The 17,751-nt window shown below is 44.9% G+C and overlaps 1 protein-coding gene across 2 annotated transcripts in view; it reads right to left on the reverse strand.

Moving 5' to 3' along the window:
- The window catches only part of MON2 (MON2 homolog, regulator of endosome-to-Golgi trafficking), a 1,155,350-nt gene that overhangs the window by 441,198 nt on the left and 696,401 nt on the right, over window positions 1-17,751 (reverse strand). For both annotated transcript variants that reach the window (XM_069629845.1, XM_069629844.1), the window contains exon 22: window positions 2,168-2,343. In XM_069629845.1, coding sequence (XP_069485946.1) covers window positions 2,168-2,343 — 176 coding nt within the window. The remainder of the gene's footprint in view (window positions 1-2,167; window positions 2,344-17,751) is intronic.

Raw genomic sequence — 17,751 nt, forward strand, 5'->3', positions numbered from 1 at the left:
ACTAAAATACCCCCACAAAAATAGACCATATTGAACTGTTAGGTATCGGCCCATTGCCTCATGAGTCAGTCAGAGACCGCTCTCCTGGCTACAGGGTTCGAAATTGCCAGGAGCACTTTAGCTCCTGCTTGTAACCTTATATAGTTTGCATCTCAGATGGGAGGTACATTTCTAACATGCAAAATAATAGCTCTCGGTTGCCCAGAAGTAGATCCTGCTTACTCTGAGATGCCAAATATCCAGGAGCTGCCCTAAGCTCCTGTTAATGGAATCCTTAATTGTGCCCTGTTGGAGACACTGAAATATCACATTTTAGAGGCCCCCTCAAATTTCAAAAGGAGTGCGAACCTGCTAAGATTTTAATGTTATTCACTCTTCTCCAACTCTCACCATTGCTCTCAGCCCTTACTTTTTCTGTCATACTTCCTTGCACACTCACTTTTCCTCTCACTCTCTCACCCTTTCTCATTCATAATTCCTCTTGCTCATCAATGGCTTCCTCCCTTGCTCTATTCCCCTTCTCATTCCATTGCACACCTGCACCCCTTATAGCATCCTCCTCCTTGGACCATGGTGCATATAAATGCAAAGAACAGTAAAGGCCAAAACTATTGGCATTGCCAATGCTTGTTTTTTTAACGGGGAGGCAAGAGCAATTTTTTCAGTCAAAGATGGTCCAAGTGTAGAATGTTTGCTGTCCACTTGTTCATCACTCGTTCATCATCACGCTAAGCACTCTGGATGTGGGGCAATATGTATTCCATCCCCTGATGCGTCCATGAAATGTATTCAGATGGGGGCTTAAGTGTTAACGTGTTTGTAGGCCTATATCATGCAATCACTTGTTTCTGATGTTTTGACATACGTTTTTCACCAATTCAAACATGTGCACCTTTGCCTGAGGCTGGGAAATATGTACCAAAAGTCATAGCTCGATATTTTTGGGCTGAATGCCGATATACGAGATATGCATTTCAATGTTGTTTATGTGGATTAAATACTGAGTTGTAAGCTGCCAACTACATGTGAGATGTCAAACACCTTTATTTATCAGACATTGATCAAAATAAAGTGCAAATACAGGGTTCCTCTTCCTAGAAAACACAGCTGTGCAAATATCAAAATGTAAATACAATACTGTAGTATATGTAATAATGTATAAATATGTACACATCTCAATGTTAACAATATTTTCTTATCCTATTTCGATTTTGAAAATAGATCCAAAACTTGATATATCGCCAAGCACCAACTTCGCATTCACTCCAATCATGTGCCTATCTTCACTAATGACACACAACTGACAACCCTTCTTTGCCATCAAGATAAGCAACGTGCCACTGGGACATGCTGCCACACTAAAATACTAAAGTATATTAGTTTTTACAGGCGGGTAGAGGGACCCATTCCTGCCACTTGACTAACTCCCACCAACACCTTCTCTAGCTGCCTTGCCCATTCCCTGCTTCCTCAGTGACTGAGTCCTTCACCATTCTACCTCTTCTCTGCCTTAACTTCTTGAATTTTGTCTTTCTTTTGACTCCCTCCGTCTTCCCTTTTCCTTCACCGGCGCCCCCAAGAGGCACCTTCCTATTTCATCATTGTGTTGCATGTACAATTGTTTCTTAAAACAGGTGCAGTGCTAAATAGACAAGTCAATGTCTCCTAAATACATGTGCTTGTCATACAGAAATCGCAATTGTGACTGAACTTGTTGCTCAAGCCAGGTGTGAGTAGTGGAGTAGCACAATACACAACACATGTGGCGACAGTAGGGTAGTTTATCTCACATGTTATGATACGGAAAAACTCACCATGCCATAGATATATTGTATAGGGTCTCTTTTTATAATTGGTTATTAAATGGGGAGGATGCAAGCTATCTTGTGTAGTAAGTGTTGGATTTTTATAGTGCTGCACAGTCTATTGCAGCGGGTGTGGATATATCAAGAGTGTGTAGTGAGTGCATGAAAGAGGGATTAGAAATGGACAATGGTGACAGACATTCGGAAATACAAGATTGGAGGCTGCGTTCTGCTGTGCTAAAAGACGAATATAAACTGTTGACACTTTAAAGGTTTCCTCTAATCATGCTTCAACCATCAATACCATAACTGGATGCAGAGAGCGTGCTGCAATTCTGCCGGGATGAATCAAGGCCACTTACCCTTGATCGTTTCGGATAGCGCCCATGACTCCAAGAACTAACGGCCAGCCAGGTCCCAAGCTGTCTCCCTGGCTCTGCAGAATCTGCAGCACACACTCTAGTTGCTTGAGCCTGATGTCATGATGGACAATGTTGGACAGCTCCTTCAGAGGGTTTAGCAAAAGCAACTGCAATCGCTGGAAGAAAACAGGACAGCAGAAGATTTAGCATGGAAGGATGCTAACGGTATAAAGGAAAGAACACATCCTAAAATGGAATGTAAGTGAAACTGAACTAAAGAAGGTTATATGCAAGAAATGTGAAGTATTTGAATCATCTATTCATATTTTACCAAAACATTTGATCAAATATCAATTTCCCCCTCAAAAATAAACTTCAGTGATTGTTTCACTGCAAGCCATTTGGGAAGCACCTATTGGACAATATTTTTTTATTTATTTGAATTTATAAAGCGAGCATCGGCCCTGAGGCATCGTGGCGCTGTTACAGAGGGTTCACTTAGATACATATTCTTAGGGTGTACAGGATACAATCATTTACATGGTTGTTTTCAGTCAGAAAAAACAGTGGCATAGGTACATTCCATGGTTACAGGGGAACTCCATTACATGCAATCTAGTTAAAGAGCTTTGTTTTCAATGCTTTTCTCAACACAGTGAATGAGGTTACTTTTCTGAGCTCAAGCAGAAGTGCATTCCCGTTTTTGAGAGCCAACACTGGGAAGCTGGTTCCACCCGCTTTGACTCTTTTGAAGGCCGGGACTGCAAGCTGGTGTGCGTATTGTGCCCGTTTGGGTTTGGTGGCCGGTGTCTGATTAATTCTTTCCACCAGGTAGGGTGATGCCGTGTGTGAGAGGCATATGTGGGTGATGGAGAGGGTCTTGAACAGTATTCGCTCCTTTACTGGGAGCCAGTGGGCGTCCCGTCTGGCCTGGGAGATATGGTCTCTCCTTGGGATGCTTAACGCAGCTCTAAGAGCATTATTTTGTGTGGTTTGCAGTTTTTTGAGGAAGTGCCTAAGAGCAGGAGGTTGCAATAGTCCAGCTTCGCTCCGATAATGGCTCTAGCTCTTTTAAGGCAGTTTCTGGCAGAGATTTGTGGTTTTACTGCATTCATAATTTTGGTTGTAAGAGCTGCTGATGACGAAATGGCACCAACTTGATGCTTCATTGATAGGATGGAGTCATGGTACACAACCAGAGTTTTATCCGCAGCAGAGACTGATTACAGTGTTCTCGATGCTGAAGTTGGTTTATTGGCTGTCTAGTTTGTTCAGAATTTCCTTGGGGCCTACCAGTAGGATTTCTGTTTCGTCTCTGTTGCGACATAGACCATTAGCTGCCATCCAGGCCTGGTTGAATGCATAGGTCTCTTTGAGGGTGTTTAAGTCTTGCTCGTAGGAGCCGGAGAGTGGGAGGAGAATTTGCGTGTTGTCAGCATAGTTTGTGAATGCTACGCCGTGCCTTTCTAGGTCGTTGAAGAGGGGTAGGGTGAAGATTTTCATGACCCTTGAGGGACCTCGCAGTGGATGGGAGATGGGGTGGCTGAGGCCTGATCAGAGAAGACTCATGACCCTGCCTTCTAGAAAGGACGTAATCCAGGCTGTGGCTTCTTGGGAAAAGTGAGCAGCCTCTTTGAGGTATCTGCAGAGGATCTTGTGGTCGATCAGATCGAAGGGGGCCGACAGATCCAGGAGCAAAGCCAGCTTACCTTTGTCCAATGTTTCTAGCAGCTGGTTCTTGAGCTTGAGCAGCGCAGACTCTGTGCCATGGTGTGGAGGAATCCAGATTGCCTTTTCCCCAGAATATTATTTGATTCTAGATAAGACTGGATCTGCAGGTATGCAGCCTCATCTAGAATTTTTAACAGGAAAGTTATAGTGTTGATTGGCCAGTAGTTGTTAGGTAGTCAGGATCCAAGGTTGTTTTTTTAGTAGTGGAATAAACCCTTGCTTCCTTGAGGGAAGGCGGGACGATGCCCGAGGCAAAGGAGGCGTTGATGAACGCTGTGAGAAATAGAGCAAGTGGCTCTGCAGTCTTTGATAAGGCTGGCTGGGCAGATGTCACCCTTGCAGAGGGATGGCTTGATATGTTTCATGATACCTACGACTTCTGCTTCAGTTATTTAGTTAAAGGCAAAGGGGTTTTGATCTTTTTTCAGCAGAGCGTCTACAGGCACTGGAGCCGTGCCTTTGCGTGGAATATTAGGTTCAGGGATTGTGGGAAGTTCGTTGAAGTGAGTGTGGATTTTGTTCTAAAGGGTGTTTATTTTGTCAAGCATGGCATGTTGAATATTATTACACAACATGTCGTCTTTTACAGTTTGTTGTGTGCTAGTTGGGGGTGCAGTAAGTTCTTTGAATATTGCAAACAACTCTTTACATTCCAATTTTGCATTGTAGATTCTAAGGTTCTATGATGTGGCTTTGGCTGCCGTAGTTGCCTTCTTGTATTATTTGGCAATAGTTTTGTAGGCCTCTTGTGTGAGGTCAGTGGGGCAGGAATGCCATTTGATAAGGGCTGCGCGCTTAAGAGCTCTTAGGTCAAGTAGCTCTTGGGAGAACCAGGAGTTAGAGTGTTTGATGGACTTAGCGCTTTTTTTCTGAAGTGGTGCAATGGCCTCTTTGTGTGGCGTTGTAGAGGTTTACAAGCTTGGTGGGGTTGTTTGAGAACAGTGGTTTTAGCACTGTCGCCTCTATGTAAGGTAGCATCCTGTCTTTAGTGACAAGTCTTGCAGATCTGGCCACGGCTGATGGCCCTAGTGTGGTGGGTTTAGATATAACTTTGGATGGAAGGTGGAAGTGTAGGAGGTGGTGATCAGTCCATGGGTGTGGTGTATTGGAGCTGATGTCAGCTGCGCAGTTGTGGTCAGCTATCCAATACAGTATACGACCTTTGGAATGAGTCGGATTAGCGACTCTTTGGATACAACCCATATCTAGAAGCGCTTTGGCCAGGGCTTTACCCCTTAGCTTTTGGGTGTTTAAAGCCCAGATTAAGATCTCCTAGGAGTATTGTTCTAGTGTTTTTTAAGTTGTCACATAGAAGGTGTAGAAGGTTTCCTTGGAAGTCCAGGAGAGGGCCTGGTGGGCAGTATATGATGTGGAGCGTTGTGGAATTGTTTGGTGAGAAGGATATTTGGATTGATAGGGCATCACATTTTTCTGTACTAGCAGACTTTATATGTCTGGAGTCGAGTGAGTCTTTGACAATGATGGCAACACCAATGCCCTTATTAGGGGTTCTGTCTTGCCTAAATATGGTATATCCTGGTGGGAGGGCTTGGCAAATGGCTGGTCCAGATCTGTAATTAAGTCATGGATCTCAGTGGCAGGGGCTGGAATGGACCGTGCATTGATTAGCGCTCATTGGATTAATCGGTTGTTGTGTATGCTGGTATTTCTGGTTTTAGGGGCTTTATAAGGCCTAGTGTCCTTTAGGATGGTATGCAGGATGATATAACTGGTATTGGTTGAGGGTAAGGCAAGTGGTGAGTTTGCCTTGCTACGTATTTAGTCAGAGTGGGCGCGAAATGTCTAGAGCGGGTACCTAACCTTAGATTCCTCATAGGGAGGGGCATAAGGTAGGTAGGTAGGGAGGTGTGTACCTAATGGTGCATCTTGTATGCAAGGTGGAGTAGGAATTGAGTGGAGTGACGGGAGCTGCTGACTCTGTCCTGTATGGATACATCAGTGTGACGTCACAAAGTGATGGAAGGAAGTTAGTTGGGGTGATTGTGTTGGAGCAGGGCAGTATAGGTGCCATGCTGGAGAGCAGGGTAGTGTTACACTTCAGACTTCCCCACCGGCATCCTTGCAGAATACAACTTCTTTACAGGCTCCTCTATGGTCCCGGTACAAGCTACCATGGCGTCTGTACAAACGTCGACGCACTCCAGGTCACCTGACACACCTTGTACGTGGAAGACGTACAGCAAGCCACGCCCCTCTTACGACTATAAAACCACCGTCTTCCAAGGGGCTCGTTGCTGCTAATTAGCGTTACCAGCTACACACGGTTTCATCCGTTTCCTCTTCGTGTCTACCTACACGAATCCTTATCTGAACTCCTGGTTTTGACCTTTTGCCTGAAATTTGGATTGCTTCGTCTCCTCCCTTAACCTTGTTGTGATCATCTGGTTGTAACGCTACTGGATACGGCTCTCTTCTGTGTCTTGCGGTTCTTCCCTGGATGCCGCTCTGCACATCAATTTGCTGTCTACATGCGGATTATCTCCACAACTACTCAACTATATTCGTGTACTCAGGTACATATCTATTGTCTTTCATGGACATTGTCTTCTGTTGGATTCTGGTACATCGAGTGACTTTTCTGTGATAGTACTCTTCAGTGCCTGAACGCTTTCCTGAATTGCACCAACCCGGCCCTAGTGTGTCCCTCGTGCCGTTCAGGGTTACTTACCTCTACTAACTTCCCTGTTTGTTATTTTCTCCTGTCGTCGTCTTCAGAATCCTGGACTCCTTTTACAATCCTGGACTCCTCTTACTCCATTTATCTTTACTCAGGTCAGTTGTTATCAATTCTCTAGCTAAAGTGGGAACCTATACTGATTTAGATCAATTCCACTCATTCGTGTTGTTCTTTGTAGATTATCCCAGGGAAACGCAACTCCACTCCAATATCTATATAGGTAGTTGTCCAATCATTTTAACTGTTCTAATCACTTGTTTAACATCAACACAGTCTAATATCTTGGTATTCTTTTGCAGCATTGGTATTGGCGGTGTGTGTTCTCCCCGCGCTTTTACTCAATTGACACCTCTGTCTGTTCTATCTGAAACAGCAGAGAGGTACATTGTGGAAACGAGCCCCTCTTTGAGGAAGCCTGAGTCTTGTACTTAGGGGAGCTGGGATGGAAGGCAGAATTCGGAATTCTATACTACCAACACCTCCAAGGTCGTGTTCTTCGCATCTTCGGCCTATTCGGAGTGGTGAGTAACAGGTAGCCCTGTTGTGAGAGGACCAGTAGGGTAGTATACTGCAAGGTATATGCTGTGCGCGTGACTATAGGCTGCTTCAATGTAATATGGAATTGGAGCAGTTGGTGATTATGCTTAATGGTGTCTGCACGTGTAGCAGTTAAACAATGCAGAGTAATGGGAGTAGCACCTACTTATTTACAAGGTAGGATCTAAAAATCTATAAGGAAACTAACAGTTGCATTGCATTTGATCAATCAGTGGCTGAAACATAGAATAAGATGTTGGCTATGAATGTTATTACTGACAGAGAAGGAGTACAGGTTTGGGTGGTAGCAGCAAGTACAATGGAACACAGTGAGCAGCGTGGTAAAAGTAGTTAATGCCAATATACCAGTGCTCACAACAAGTAATTGCTGCCCGTGTGACGATAGAAGCGCTCGCTCCTACAATATAAACTTAGCCGGATATCAGAACTGAATACTTAGCATGGTACCTTAGTAGTAGGCGCGAGTATAGTTCGGCAGGCCATACAGGAGTGCTGGCGGACCAGGTGCTGAGGGGCTTCCTTCCGCGGTGGTGTTCTTATACGGTGCGACTGGCCGCAAGTCAAGGGAGTGAAAGTCAGTATCCGCCCGCGAGTGTGGGACGGGGGAATGGCACAGGTGCGGTTGGGGGGGAGGGGTGGGGGTGTGTTCAAATAGGGGCTGGCTGAGAAATGGGCAGCGTGTGAGGCCCATGGCCGCAGACGGCACAGACAGGCAGTAAGTACCCTTAGTGGTGGCCCTTGTTGGTTGGACCGGCTCAACAGAAATATGAAATTGTCTACCTGGCAAACCAATAGTGAATTTAGTGCAATTTCCTTATTTCTCAATTTGGCTGTTTATACTTAAGTTAGGAATCCACTTAACAGCATGCTTGAGATTTTGCTTACTTCCTTATCAAAGATCAAATGCCTGGCCTTCAGCCACTTTCCCAAAACCGAGTTGTCCAATGAAAACTGATCTGCCTCTAATGTAGCAGCGCCATGAAGGTAGGCAAGTCAGACTTAGGAGACAGGCAAAAGGCCAGATCTGCAAGTGAAAGTTTGGTATACTAAAGAAAATGAAGCCTGGCCTGCCCCTACTTTGTGCAGTGTTACTTAGCCCCATCTAATGGAAATAATAAAAGGGTGCTTGTAAGGATGTCTTCCAATCAAGAACAGTCCTCTGTTCAAAACCCCAAACTCCCCATCATCTGACCCTACCACTAATACACAAATAGAACATAAACTCAACCAGAAAGGTCTGAACCTACTGTTGCCAATGGTGGCTGGTTTCTGACCCCCACCCAAATGTCTTTAGATCTTCCTTCAGACAATCTGCCTGCTTATACAGTTTGCCCAATGTCTCTATTGCCCGCTTTGGATACCAGTCCGTTTCGTTGGGTTGGTATGTAAATTCTCAGTTCTGTATAGTATTGTCTTTCACCCCCTTTCTTGGGTACCAGCACCCTACCTTGATGTTAGACCTCTTCAACCCAGTCTTGGGGTCTCTTGCCCTTTTGGCCACCTTAGGGTTTTTTCACTCTCACACTGCTTTCTGCTGTTCTGGCTTTCATCCCACCTTGGAGTATCTTGTGTCTTTGCCCCTTCTGGGCCATTCGGACGACTCACGCTTCCTTGTGTTCTCTTGACTCTCGCTCCCTCGTGGGCTATAACCAGGCCTTGCCGGCGTCCTCCATTTCCCGGGTCGCACTGCATACCTTGTTTGCTGCCGTGGTGCTTATTGGAGGAGGTGGTCTCTGTGGTCAGAGCGGAACAGCAGCTCTGGGTTTCCTCTGGACCTCTTGTATGGTTTTGTTGCATCTGTTTCTCCCATTGGTACACAACAGGACTTCAACGTCTATTGCAGCTGGTGTTGGTCTACCGCTCCTGACTGGTGGCGTCTCATTTACTCATTCCTCTGTCCTCTATGCCGTCTGCGTGCTGCTGCTCACTGGCTCTACCTCGAAGAAGGACGTTCCCTTCTCTGCGAGTCGTTCTCTCTCTCACTTCACCTTTGTGTTGCGATCGGCAACGACATTGGGACTGAGCTTCATGCAAGGATGTCAACCATAACAGGTCAAAAACCACACCAGTAATTTTGTAAGGTTCCTGTAGATCATTGCCCTTGCTCAAATACCATATAGGCAATAAATAAATGGGCTCATGCATTTAAAGAGAGGATGTGCACAGATCCTGCTTGGGGATTTGTATCCTGATAAAAATATCTAGTTTGAGCTCAATCCTTTATCCACCCCCTTTCTTTTGTGCATGCTAAAGTGGCTGGCTGCAATGTTGGCACAACATGAAACTACCACATTTATAAAAATGTAATTAGTTGCATTACAGCAAATAGCCCAAGTTGAAAAGAGCGCATCTTAGACCGGTTTGTTGGCACCTCTACGAAATGAGTCACAAAGACTAGTTTTGTTCAAAATTGTGCTTATTCATGCATCTTTTCTTCATATTTTCCAGTGCGTGCCAGAAGTGTGCATGGGGAAGTGTGCGCGAACATCCCGCTCCATAACCCATAAGGAATATGCAACATACTCCCATAGTAGGTGCTGCTCAGTATTAAGAATTGCGCAAGAGACTGCCTGCCTGAACCCCTTCCTCTCTCGCGCACTGCTGCACAAGAGTCCGTTCTCAGAGCATTTTTATTTTCTCTTTATACTTCTCCATTGACTAATATTATCTCTTCTTTTGGGTTGTCTCATAATTTTTATGCTGATGACATCCAACGGTTCAATCTTTTTCTTCTTTCACACAACTCTCTCAGCCTGTCTCTGCTATGGAGCCTGGATGTAGGACCACTTTCTTGTCCTTAATCCTTCAAAAGCAGAGGTTCTCTTTTTCCCCAGATAATACAATCCCTCTCCCTGTTCCTCCTCCCTTCGTCTTATTTTCTCTACATCTGCCTAATTCTCTTACAGCACACAATCTCAGCCTTAATCTTGACACTAATCTCTTTTGCTCATCACATCTCTAATACATCCCGCTCCTGTCGCTTCCATCGTTTCAACATTCAAAACGTTAGAGCTCTTCTAACTTTTAGGGCCACTAAGCTCTTAATTTCCTCCCTAATTTCTTCATGACTATTCTACTGCTCTGCCCTTCTCTTTGGTCTCCCCATCTCTCGCCTAGCTCCTCTAAAGTCTGTTTTCCATTTGTCTCTTGTGTTCTTTATATGACTATTTCTACCTCCCTGGTTTCTCTTAGTTGGTTATCTTTTCACTCCCAGCAATTTTCTCTGTGTTGTATTCACAGGACTTGCTCCTATTTATCTCACATCTCTCGTTTCCTTTTATGTTCCCCCTCGTGCTCTTCGCTCTCAATTTCACTTTCGTCGAACTGTACCACACCCTCCATGCGCATCTTCACGGTTCCACTCTTTCTTTGTTGGCTCCTCTTCAGTGGAATGCTCTCCCACATCTATTCACTCTTATCCCTCTTTCCAAGCTGCCTTGAAAAGTTTTACTTCAAACTTAACTGTATCTTAATCTCATTGTAGTTCTTAATTCTTTTCTATTGTACTACTATTTTCATTCATTTGTACCGTAAATTGGTTTTGTACAACTCCTTGGCGTAAGACGCTATATAAATGACAAATACGAAATATACTACACAGTGAACTGGAATTAAGTTTACCACCTTGACTACCTTGTTGCCAAAAATCATTCAGCAAAAGAAAGATAACCATTCCTGAAAATTTACCAGTAGTGTGCCTGAAAAGGTAACCAGGTAATCACAAGCATGACTGTCCGTGGTGGAAGAGTGTGCGTTTGCAGCCGCTGGGGGAATTACTGCGGCCTAAGTATCTTCTTATCTCGTTTTCTTGTTGCCTTGCTGTTTGTCAGCTGGGGAGGGTGTTGAAACGCCTGCCACTGTAAGATAACACAAGCCTCTGGGGGCCATAGTGTGCAGGGGCGGCTGTTATGGTCCGCTTGAATTTGGAGCTCGGAACTGTTTGCACCATTGAACGCTGGACACCTCTCCAGGACGCACCCAGGGCACCGGGTGTTAGGAGTGCAGCAAGGCGGATTAATCTGGAAGTTAGTGTCTGGTCGGGACTGATGTGACTGTCCTTGTACAGTCCATACTGTCGCCGTATACAGGAGATTTGCCGCCCGGAACAAAAAGTCGTCATCACCAGCAAGAGCAAAGAGTCTCGCTTACTTTTCACTTTTGTGCAATTCATTTGAACCCAGGGCTCATTGTGACAAATTAAAACATTCTTAAACGCCAACTGTTTTGCTGAAGAAGGTGCACCTTTATTGGAAGCGGTGTATAGATTCAAAGGGTGTGTCTTCCAACTGAGCATCCTAACATTTGATACTCCTTTTATAAATCAGCAATTGCTTTGGTTTTTAGCCTATTGATCAGTACGGATTCTTATGTAAACTCCTGACCGAAGGTTTATTCTATTTACATCCTACAATCATACATCTTATCAGCCCGCTCTTATTGTCAATTACACCTTTACTACAATTGATAATATTGCATGTTGTGAAAATTAGGCCAGGTGGAGAGTAGCACTTACAGGTGGCAGGAAAAGGCAGAAAGGAAAAAAGAAAGTTGACTCTGCACTGTCCCCAGAGGCTTGTAAGAACAACATTTCGGGGACGTTTAAACCAATTAAGGATGTAAATATTTTGATTACGGAAAAAGTTCTTCTTTATGATATTGATGGGTTGGGGAGTACACGGGACAACAATCAAACCGTGGTAGACACAAAGGGTGGGTCAACAAAAGGTGATAGGGAGCTTCCTTCACTACCCATGTCAAACTGTGCAGTATTAGCAGAAGCCAATATTGCCAGCGGCAGTTCCGCGACTAAAGAGTTCACAGGCATGCCGCAGCCCACCCGCCTGCTCCTACCGTTATCCTCCACAGTAACCTACACCACTGCCTGGCCTTCCTTCAAGGTACAGTGCTTAATCACCATGACCGTCTCCATACTCAACATTCCTTCAACCCCGAGACAGTCCACCGCCCCACTGCTTCAGCTTGTTACTCAAACCTCATCTATCCCCAGCTTCACGACACTTCCAACATCATTGACCTTGCCTCATGGAACGCAAGGTCTCTATGCAACAAGAGCGCTGCTGTTTTGGACTTAGTCCTACGATTAAATCTTCAATTCCTCTGCGTTACTGAAACATGGATTCCACCCCACCGTTCAACATTTCTGCTTCACTCAATTCCTCCGTACCAACAGACATGGCGGCGGCATTGGACTACTTTATCTCTACCAAATTACCTATCTGTTCCATGTCTTGTACCTCTACCAGACTTTCCTTCTTTTGAATACATGTACAAAATCTTCGCCTCACCACACAATATATCCTCTCTCATAGTCTACTGTCCACCTGGCCCGCTAGGCTCTTTCTGTGAAGACGCTGACACCTCCTAGGTCACATCTCACCCAGTCCCACTCCACTGATCATGCTTGGTAACTTTAATCTCCATCTCTCCACCACTCACCTAACTTCCCCCTTCCTCTCAAAACTCGACTCATACCTACTTACCCCTATCCCTACTCCATCCAGTCACACCTCCGGCTCCACTCTTGATCTAATCTTTGTTTCTTCTTTAACCGCTTCCTCTGTATCTGACCTCCCTAACTACTTATCGGACCATTCCTTACTCTCAGTCTCTCTTTCCCCCCCATTATCCCGCTCCCTCCACCGCCTTCTCCCAACGCGACCTACGCAATTTTAATTGTTCACTTTTCTATGACACATGCACCAACTCCCTTCCCCCTCTCACTCATTTTTCCACTCTCTCTGCGAATGAGGCTACATCCACTCTTTCTGCATCTCTCCCTTCTAGTCTTGACCAAATCTACCTTCTCACCACCTTCTGCCCCACCCGCAAACCAGCCCAACCCTGGCTCTCTCCTCCGCCGCCTTGAAAGACGGTGGCACAAGCACCGCTCTCCAGCCAACCAGGCAACTTACTTCTCCTAACACACTCTCTACGACAACTGCATCAAATCTACCAAACAAATGTACTTCTCAGACCTTCTCCACACTCAATCTACTCACCCTCGTCGCATCTTTCAATCTCTGACTCGCCTTCTGTCCCCTCCCACTCCTGACCCTTCCGTTGCTTCACCTTTATCTGCTACTGATCTTGCTAACTTTTTCTCCTCCAAAGTACATACGCTACGCCCTCATACATTCCCCCTCATACATTCCCTCCTCTCCATCTTTCCCAACCCCCTCCACCACTGTTCTTAACTTTGCTCCTGTCTCAGACTCTGAAGTCACCCTTCTCCTGTCCAAAACTCACCCCACCGCTGCCCCTGGCAATCCTCTTCCCACCTCTCTCATTCCCAAAGTCTACACGCTCCTGGTACCTTTCCTTACCTCCTTTTTCAACATCTGTCTTTCTACCTTTCCCTTTCCCTCTGCCTTCAAATATGTAATCATCATTGCCATCCTGAAAAACCCCACAGCAAACCCCCTTCTGATATCAGGGATCCGCCCGCACCACTCCACTGAAACAGCTCTTACCTCCGTTCTTAACTCCCTCCTCACAGCCCGCTATTATCTCCTCCTCCTCCGGTTCACATCCTATCTATCTAACCGTACCTTTGCCGTTTCCTGGGGTGGCCACACCTCCCCTTCTCCTCTCGCCCACAGCATCCCCCAAGGATCCGTACTTGGCCCTTTTCTCTTCTCTTTGTACACTTCCCTTCTTGCTGCTATTATCTCATCCTTCGGAGTCTCTCACTACTTTTATGCTGATGACACTCGCTTTTTCTCTCTTTCTCATCCTTCACCCCCGACATCCATTACAAACTCTCATCCTGCCTCACCACCATCAAAGCCTGGATGACCTCCCACTTTCTTATCCTGAACGCTGGGAAAAAAGAAGTTCTTTGATGCTAATCTCTCCTTTGCTTCCCACATCGCTCTCACTTCCCGGCCCTGTCGTTTCCATCTGTTTAACGTGTGCAAAATTCGCCCTTTCCTTACTTTCCACGCCACAAAACTTCTGGTATCTTCCCTAATTTTCTCTCGACTTTTCTATTGCTCTGTTCTCTTCTTTGGACTCCCTTCCTCTATTCTAGCTCCTCTTAAATCAATCTACCATTCTTCCATCCATTCTCTCGGTCTTCTTTCCCATCGGAACTCAATTTCTTCATCCCTTACCTCATTGGGATGTCTCTCCTTTCACTCTCAACTCTTCAAATCTCTCTATGGTCTGACCCCCTCCTATCTTGCATTCCTCCTTTCCTTCTATTCTCCCTCTCGTTCCCTCCGCTCTGCTGATCACTTCCGACTTACTTTACCGCTTGCCCCTTGTGGACAATCCCGTTCTCGATCCTTCCAACTTCTTGATCCTCTCCACTGGAACCTTCGCCCCCTCTCACTCCACTCCATTAATTCCTATTCCTCATTCCGCTCTTCTTAAAAACGCACCTACTTCAATCACCTGCCTGACTGTTAACGGCTGATTCTGAACTTCGATCCACACTGCTTGATTTATGTATTACTGACTGTTCTTTGTAATTTGTTTCGGCATATTGTTCTTTGCTTTGGTTAAAAGCACTATATAAAATACAAATACAGTTACAGTATTCTGTGAACCGCCAATAATCGAGGGTTCACAGAGGGAGTTGCCCAGACTGTGCACAAACAATTATATATTTCCATTTAATTGCGACATCAAATGCAAAGAGACTAAAATAGGGCTGTCTGCTACTAACATTACTGAAGTCCACTGTAAAGGGGAGGAGATGCACCAGGGAGGCTTAATAGTCACTAGTGGCTATAAATCGTAATCATTCCATGATAGTGCACAATTAGTGGATGAGCGAAGAGAGGGTGTGTGGGGAGACAATTTGTAGCAATGAGAACCTGCTGGTTAATCCTCCTGTTTTGTTTGCCAATAGAATTGAATTACTCGGTGAAAGTTCTCCCCTGGTGGAGTATCTCGCTAAAGGTGTGACTCACAAAAATAAGGGCAAAGTCCCTGGGGTAAAGCTATGCGGTAAGAGTGCGAAGAGAAAAGCTACCGAAAGGTGTAATCGGGAGTTCCAGTGATTGTGAAACACACACCAGCCCCGCTGTTGAAGGTGTGAATTCAAAATCGGAGTGCAGAGCATTGAACAAGATAGTAGAAGAACTGATCGCAGACTTGAAAGAGCTTATCGTCAGCAAAACTGAATGTTGGGGAAAAGAGTTGGCCATGTAAGTTAAGGAAGTTAAAGAAAAGGTGGTTGCTCTAGGTTCACAAATCCCAGTTCAAACTCTGTGTGACACTGAGAAGTTGGGGGCCGGCTGTATTGTCCCTATTCCAGCACAGGGACACAAGGTTCCAATAAATAGTACCTTGATAAAGGCAAATAGGAGTAATATTTCAACTAGGGGATTTAAGTCTACTCCTCCTTGTTTCTCGTATGCCCCAATCAAACAGAGCACCCGAATGATCTTTGAGGCACATAGAACAAACTTATCAGGTGCTACCATAACTCCTGTGGGGAGATTCCAAATGGATACATGTTCACCCATTATTGCGATTGACAAGGCCTTCTGTTATGATTAAAGGGCCCCGTCTAATGTCAAACACACCTAAAGATCCAGTGAGCATTAAAAACAAGTGTATACATTGGTTTCGACATACAAAAGGCTGTCTCTCAATAATCAGTATGATATTGTGGGATGCTCCATAGGTGTTAGTCCGAATTCCAGATAATATTATGTATGGGTACATTTGCGCTCATGGGGTCTCGTCGAAGGCCTCCTGAGTATAGACCGGAAAGCCCCTACTGAATGTCACGATAGTATTAATCCTTCCGAATAATGATGGAACATATCGGTCAGTCAGTCAGTCAGAATGGGTAATGAAAAGGTAGGGGGAAGACAGGGTTTTGCCGAGGATGTATGTGATTTCTCCTAATATATTTCTCCTAATTGAGATTTCACTGAATCCAGTTCACCGAAAAACAAAACCTTTTTCTTTTTTTCTTATGCAGCGGGAGACCCCTCGCAGACCCCCCCTCACGCCGCCCTAATATCCTAATCCCACACCTCACTTATTATGCATTACACATGCACCATTTCCCCTACCTTTTTTGGTAAATGTATTCAGTGAAATCGCATTAGGGGAAATGATATTCGAAGAAATCTCTGGTACTGTTTGCCTACACCATACAGAGTAACATTTCGGAGAAAGGTAGGCATAAGTAGACTCCATGAGGGGCGTTGCCGGACAGCAAGAGAGGAGGGCTACAGACTCTGGTCTTGGAATGTTGCAGGATTAAGAAAATGTTGGATGCCCCCAATGGGTGTATGTTTATAAGAGACTTCGAGATCATTCTATTGTAGGAGGCTTGGGTCCCTACACTAGATTTGATTCAGGGGTACAAATCCTTTCACATTTCTGCAGTCAATGGGTCAAAAGGTAGACCAAGTAGTGGTCTATTGGCTTGGATAGACTCCACACTGGGGTAGAAAGTGGCCGATTGTCCATTCGACTCCCAAATGTACAGCTCCTTTCGATTACCACCAAGGTGGGTGATCGATTGTGGTTATGTAACATATATAATAGAACTTTGGACCCAATGGGCAGGGCCAAAATAGATCTCTGCTACAAGACACAATCAGATCAAGATCATTGGAAAGCAGTGAAAATAGCTATATTATGGTTGCAGGAGACTTAAATATGCAGATTGAACCACTGAGTGATTTATTGGGCATGTGGGAAGATCACAATCTGGCCTGGGATATCCTTGAAGTGGATGCTCCGCAACCAAAGAGTACATCGTCTAGCTCTGGATTCAGCTAGAATTCTATATAACTTGAATTTGAGGGCATGCAACGGTCGATTTCCCAAAGACCAACCAGCCAAGAAGACATTCACAGGCCCCATCGATCTTCCCTGTTCGATTATATCCTTATTTCAGGAAATGAGTGGGCAAGGGTGGGTGATTGAGCTATCGAGAGATGACCACCCTATAACTCTAAGAGTCTTGCATACATGGGAGATGATCGGTGGAAATAGCCAGCGGAAGAACAACCAAACGATTGCAGTCGAAGGCTATGCCCGTAAATCAGTAAAATGGGTCAGATTAATTGAGCGTGATCTCAAATCCACTATCTACTCTTCAACTCTGAACAATTTGACAACCAGCTTTAGTGAGGAGAGTGTTCATTCTGTTATCATGAGTGAGTTTGAAAACCTCAAGGCCAATTTGGCCTCTTTGGTTTCAGCACCTGTGGCAGTAATTAGGAGGAAGGCTTTGGTTAAAACAATGTTATGTCAGCGAGTGTTGTGAGGCAAGGAGGACAATTGTGTGCTGTCTTAGATCAAATTTAAAAAGGGTGGATAAAATTAACTTGCATTCCACAAGAATTGAATATAAGAGGTTGGTGCTATCCAAAAAAAGAGAATTTGTCTGAGAAAAGTGGTCAGCCTTGCAGAATGTGCTCGAACGAAGGGATAGTACAAGCTTATGTAAAATGGTTGTGGACAAAGAGGTGAAAGGGGACAAGACGCTGCAATACAGCAGATGATTGGAGGCTTTATTTCTTGGACCTATATAGTTGCCATGAAGTTATAGATCAGGGCTGGAACCCCTTGGACATAGAAAACATCACGGTCAAAGGGAACT

Source organism: Ambystoma mexicanum, chromosome 12 (genome assembly GCF_040938575.1).
Source record: "Ambystoma mexicanum isolate Mex_15411 chromosome 12, UKY_AmexF1_1, whole genome shotgun sequence".
Taxonomy (NCBI): Eukaryota; Metazoa; Chordata; class Amphibia; order Caudata; family Ambystomatidae; genus Ambystoma; species Ambystoma mexicanum.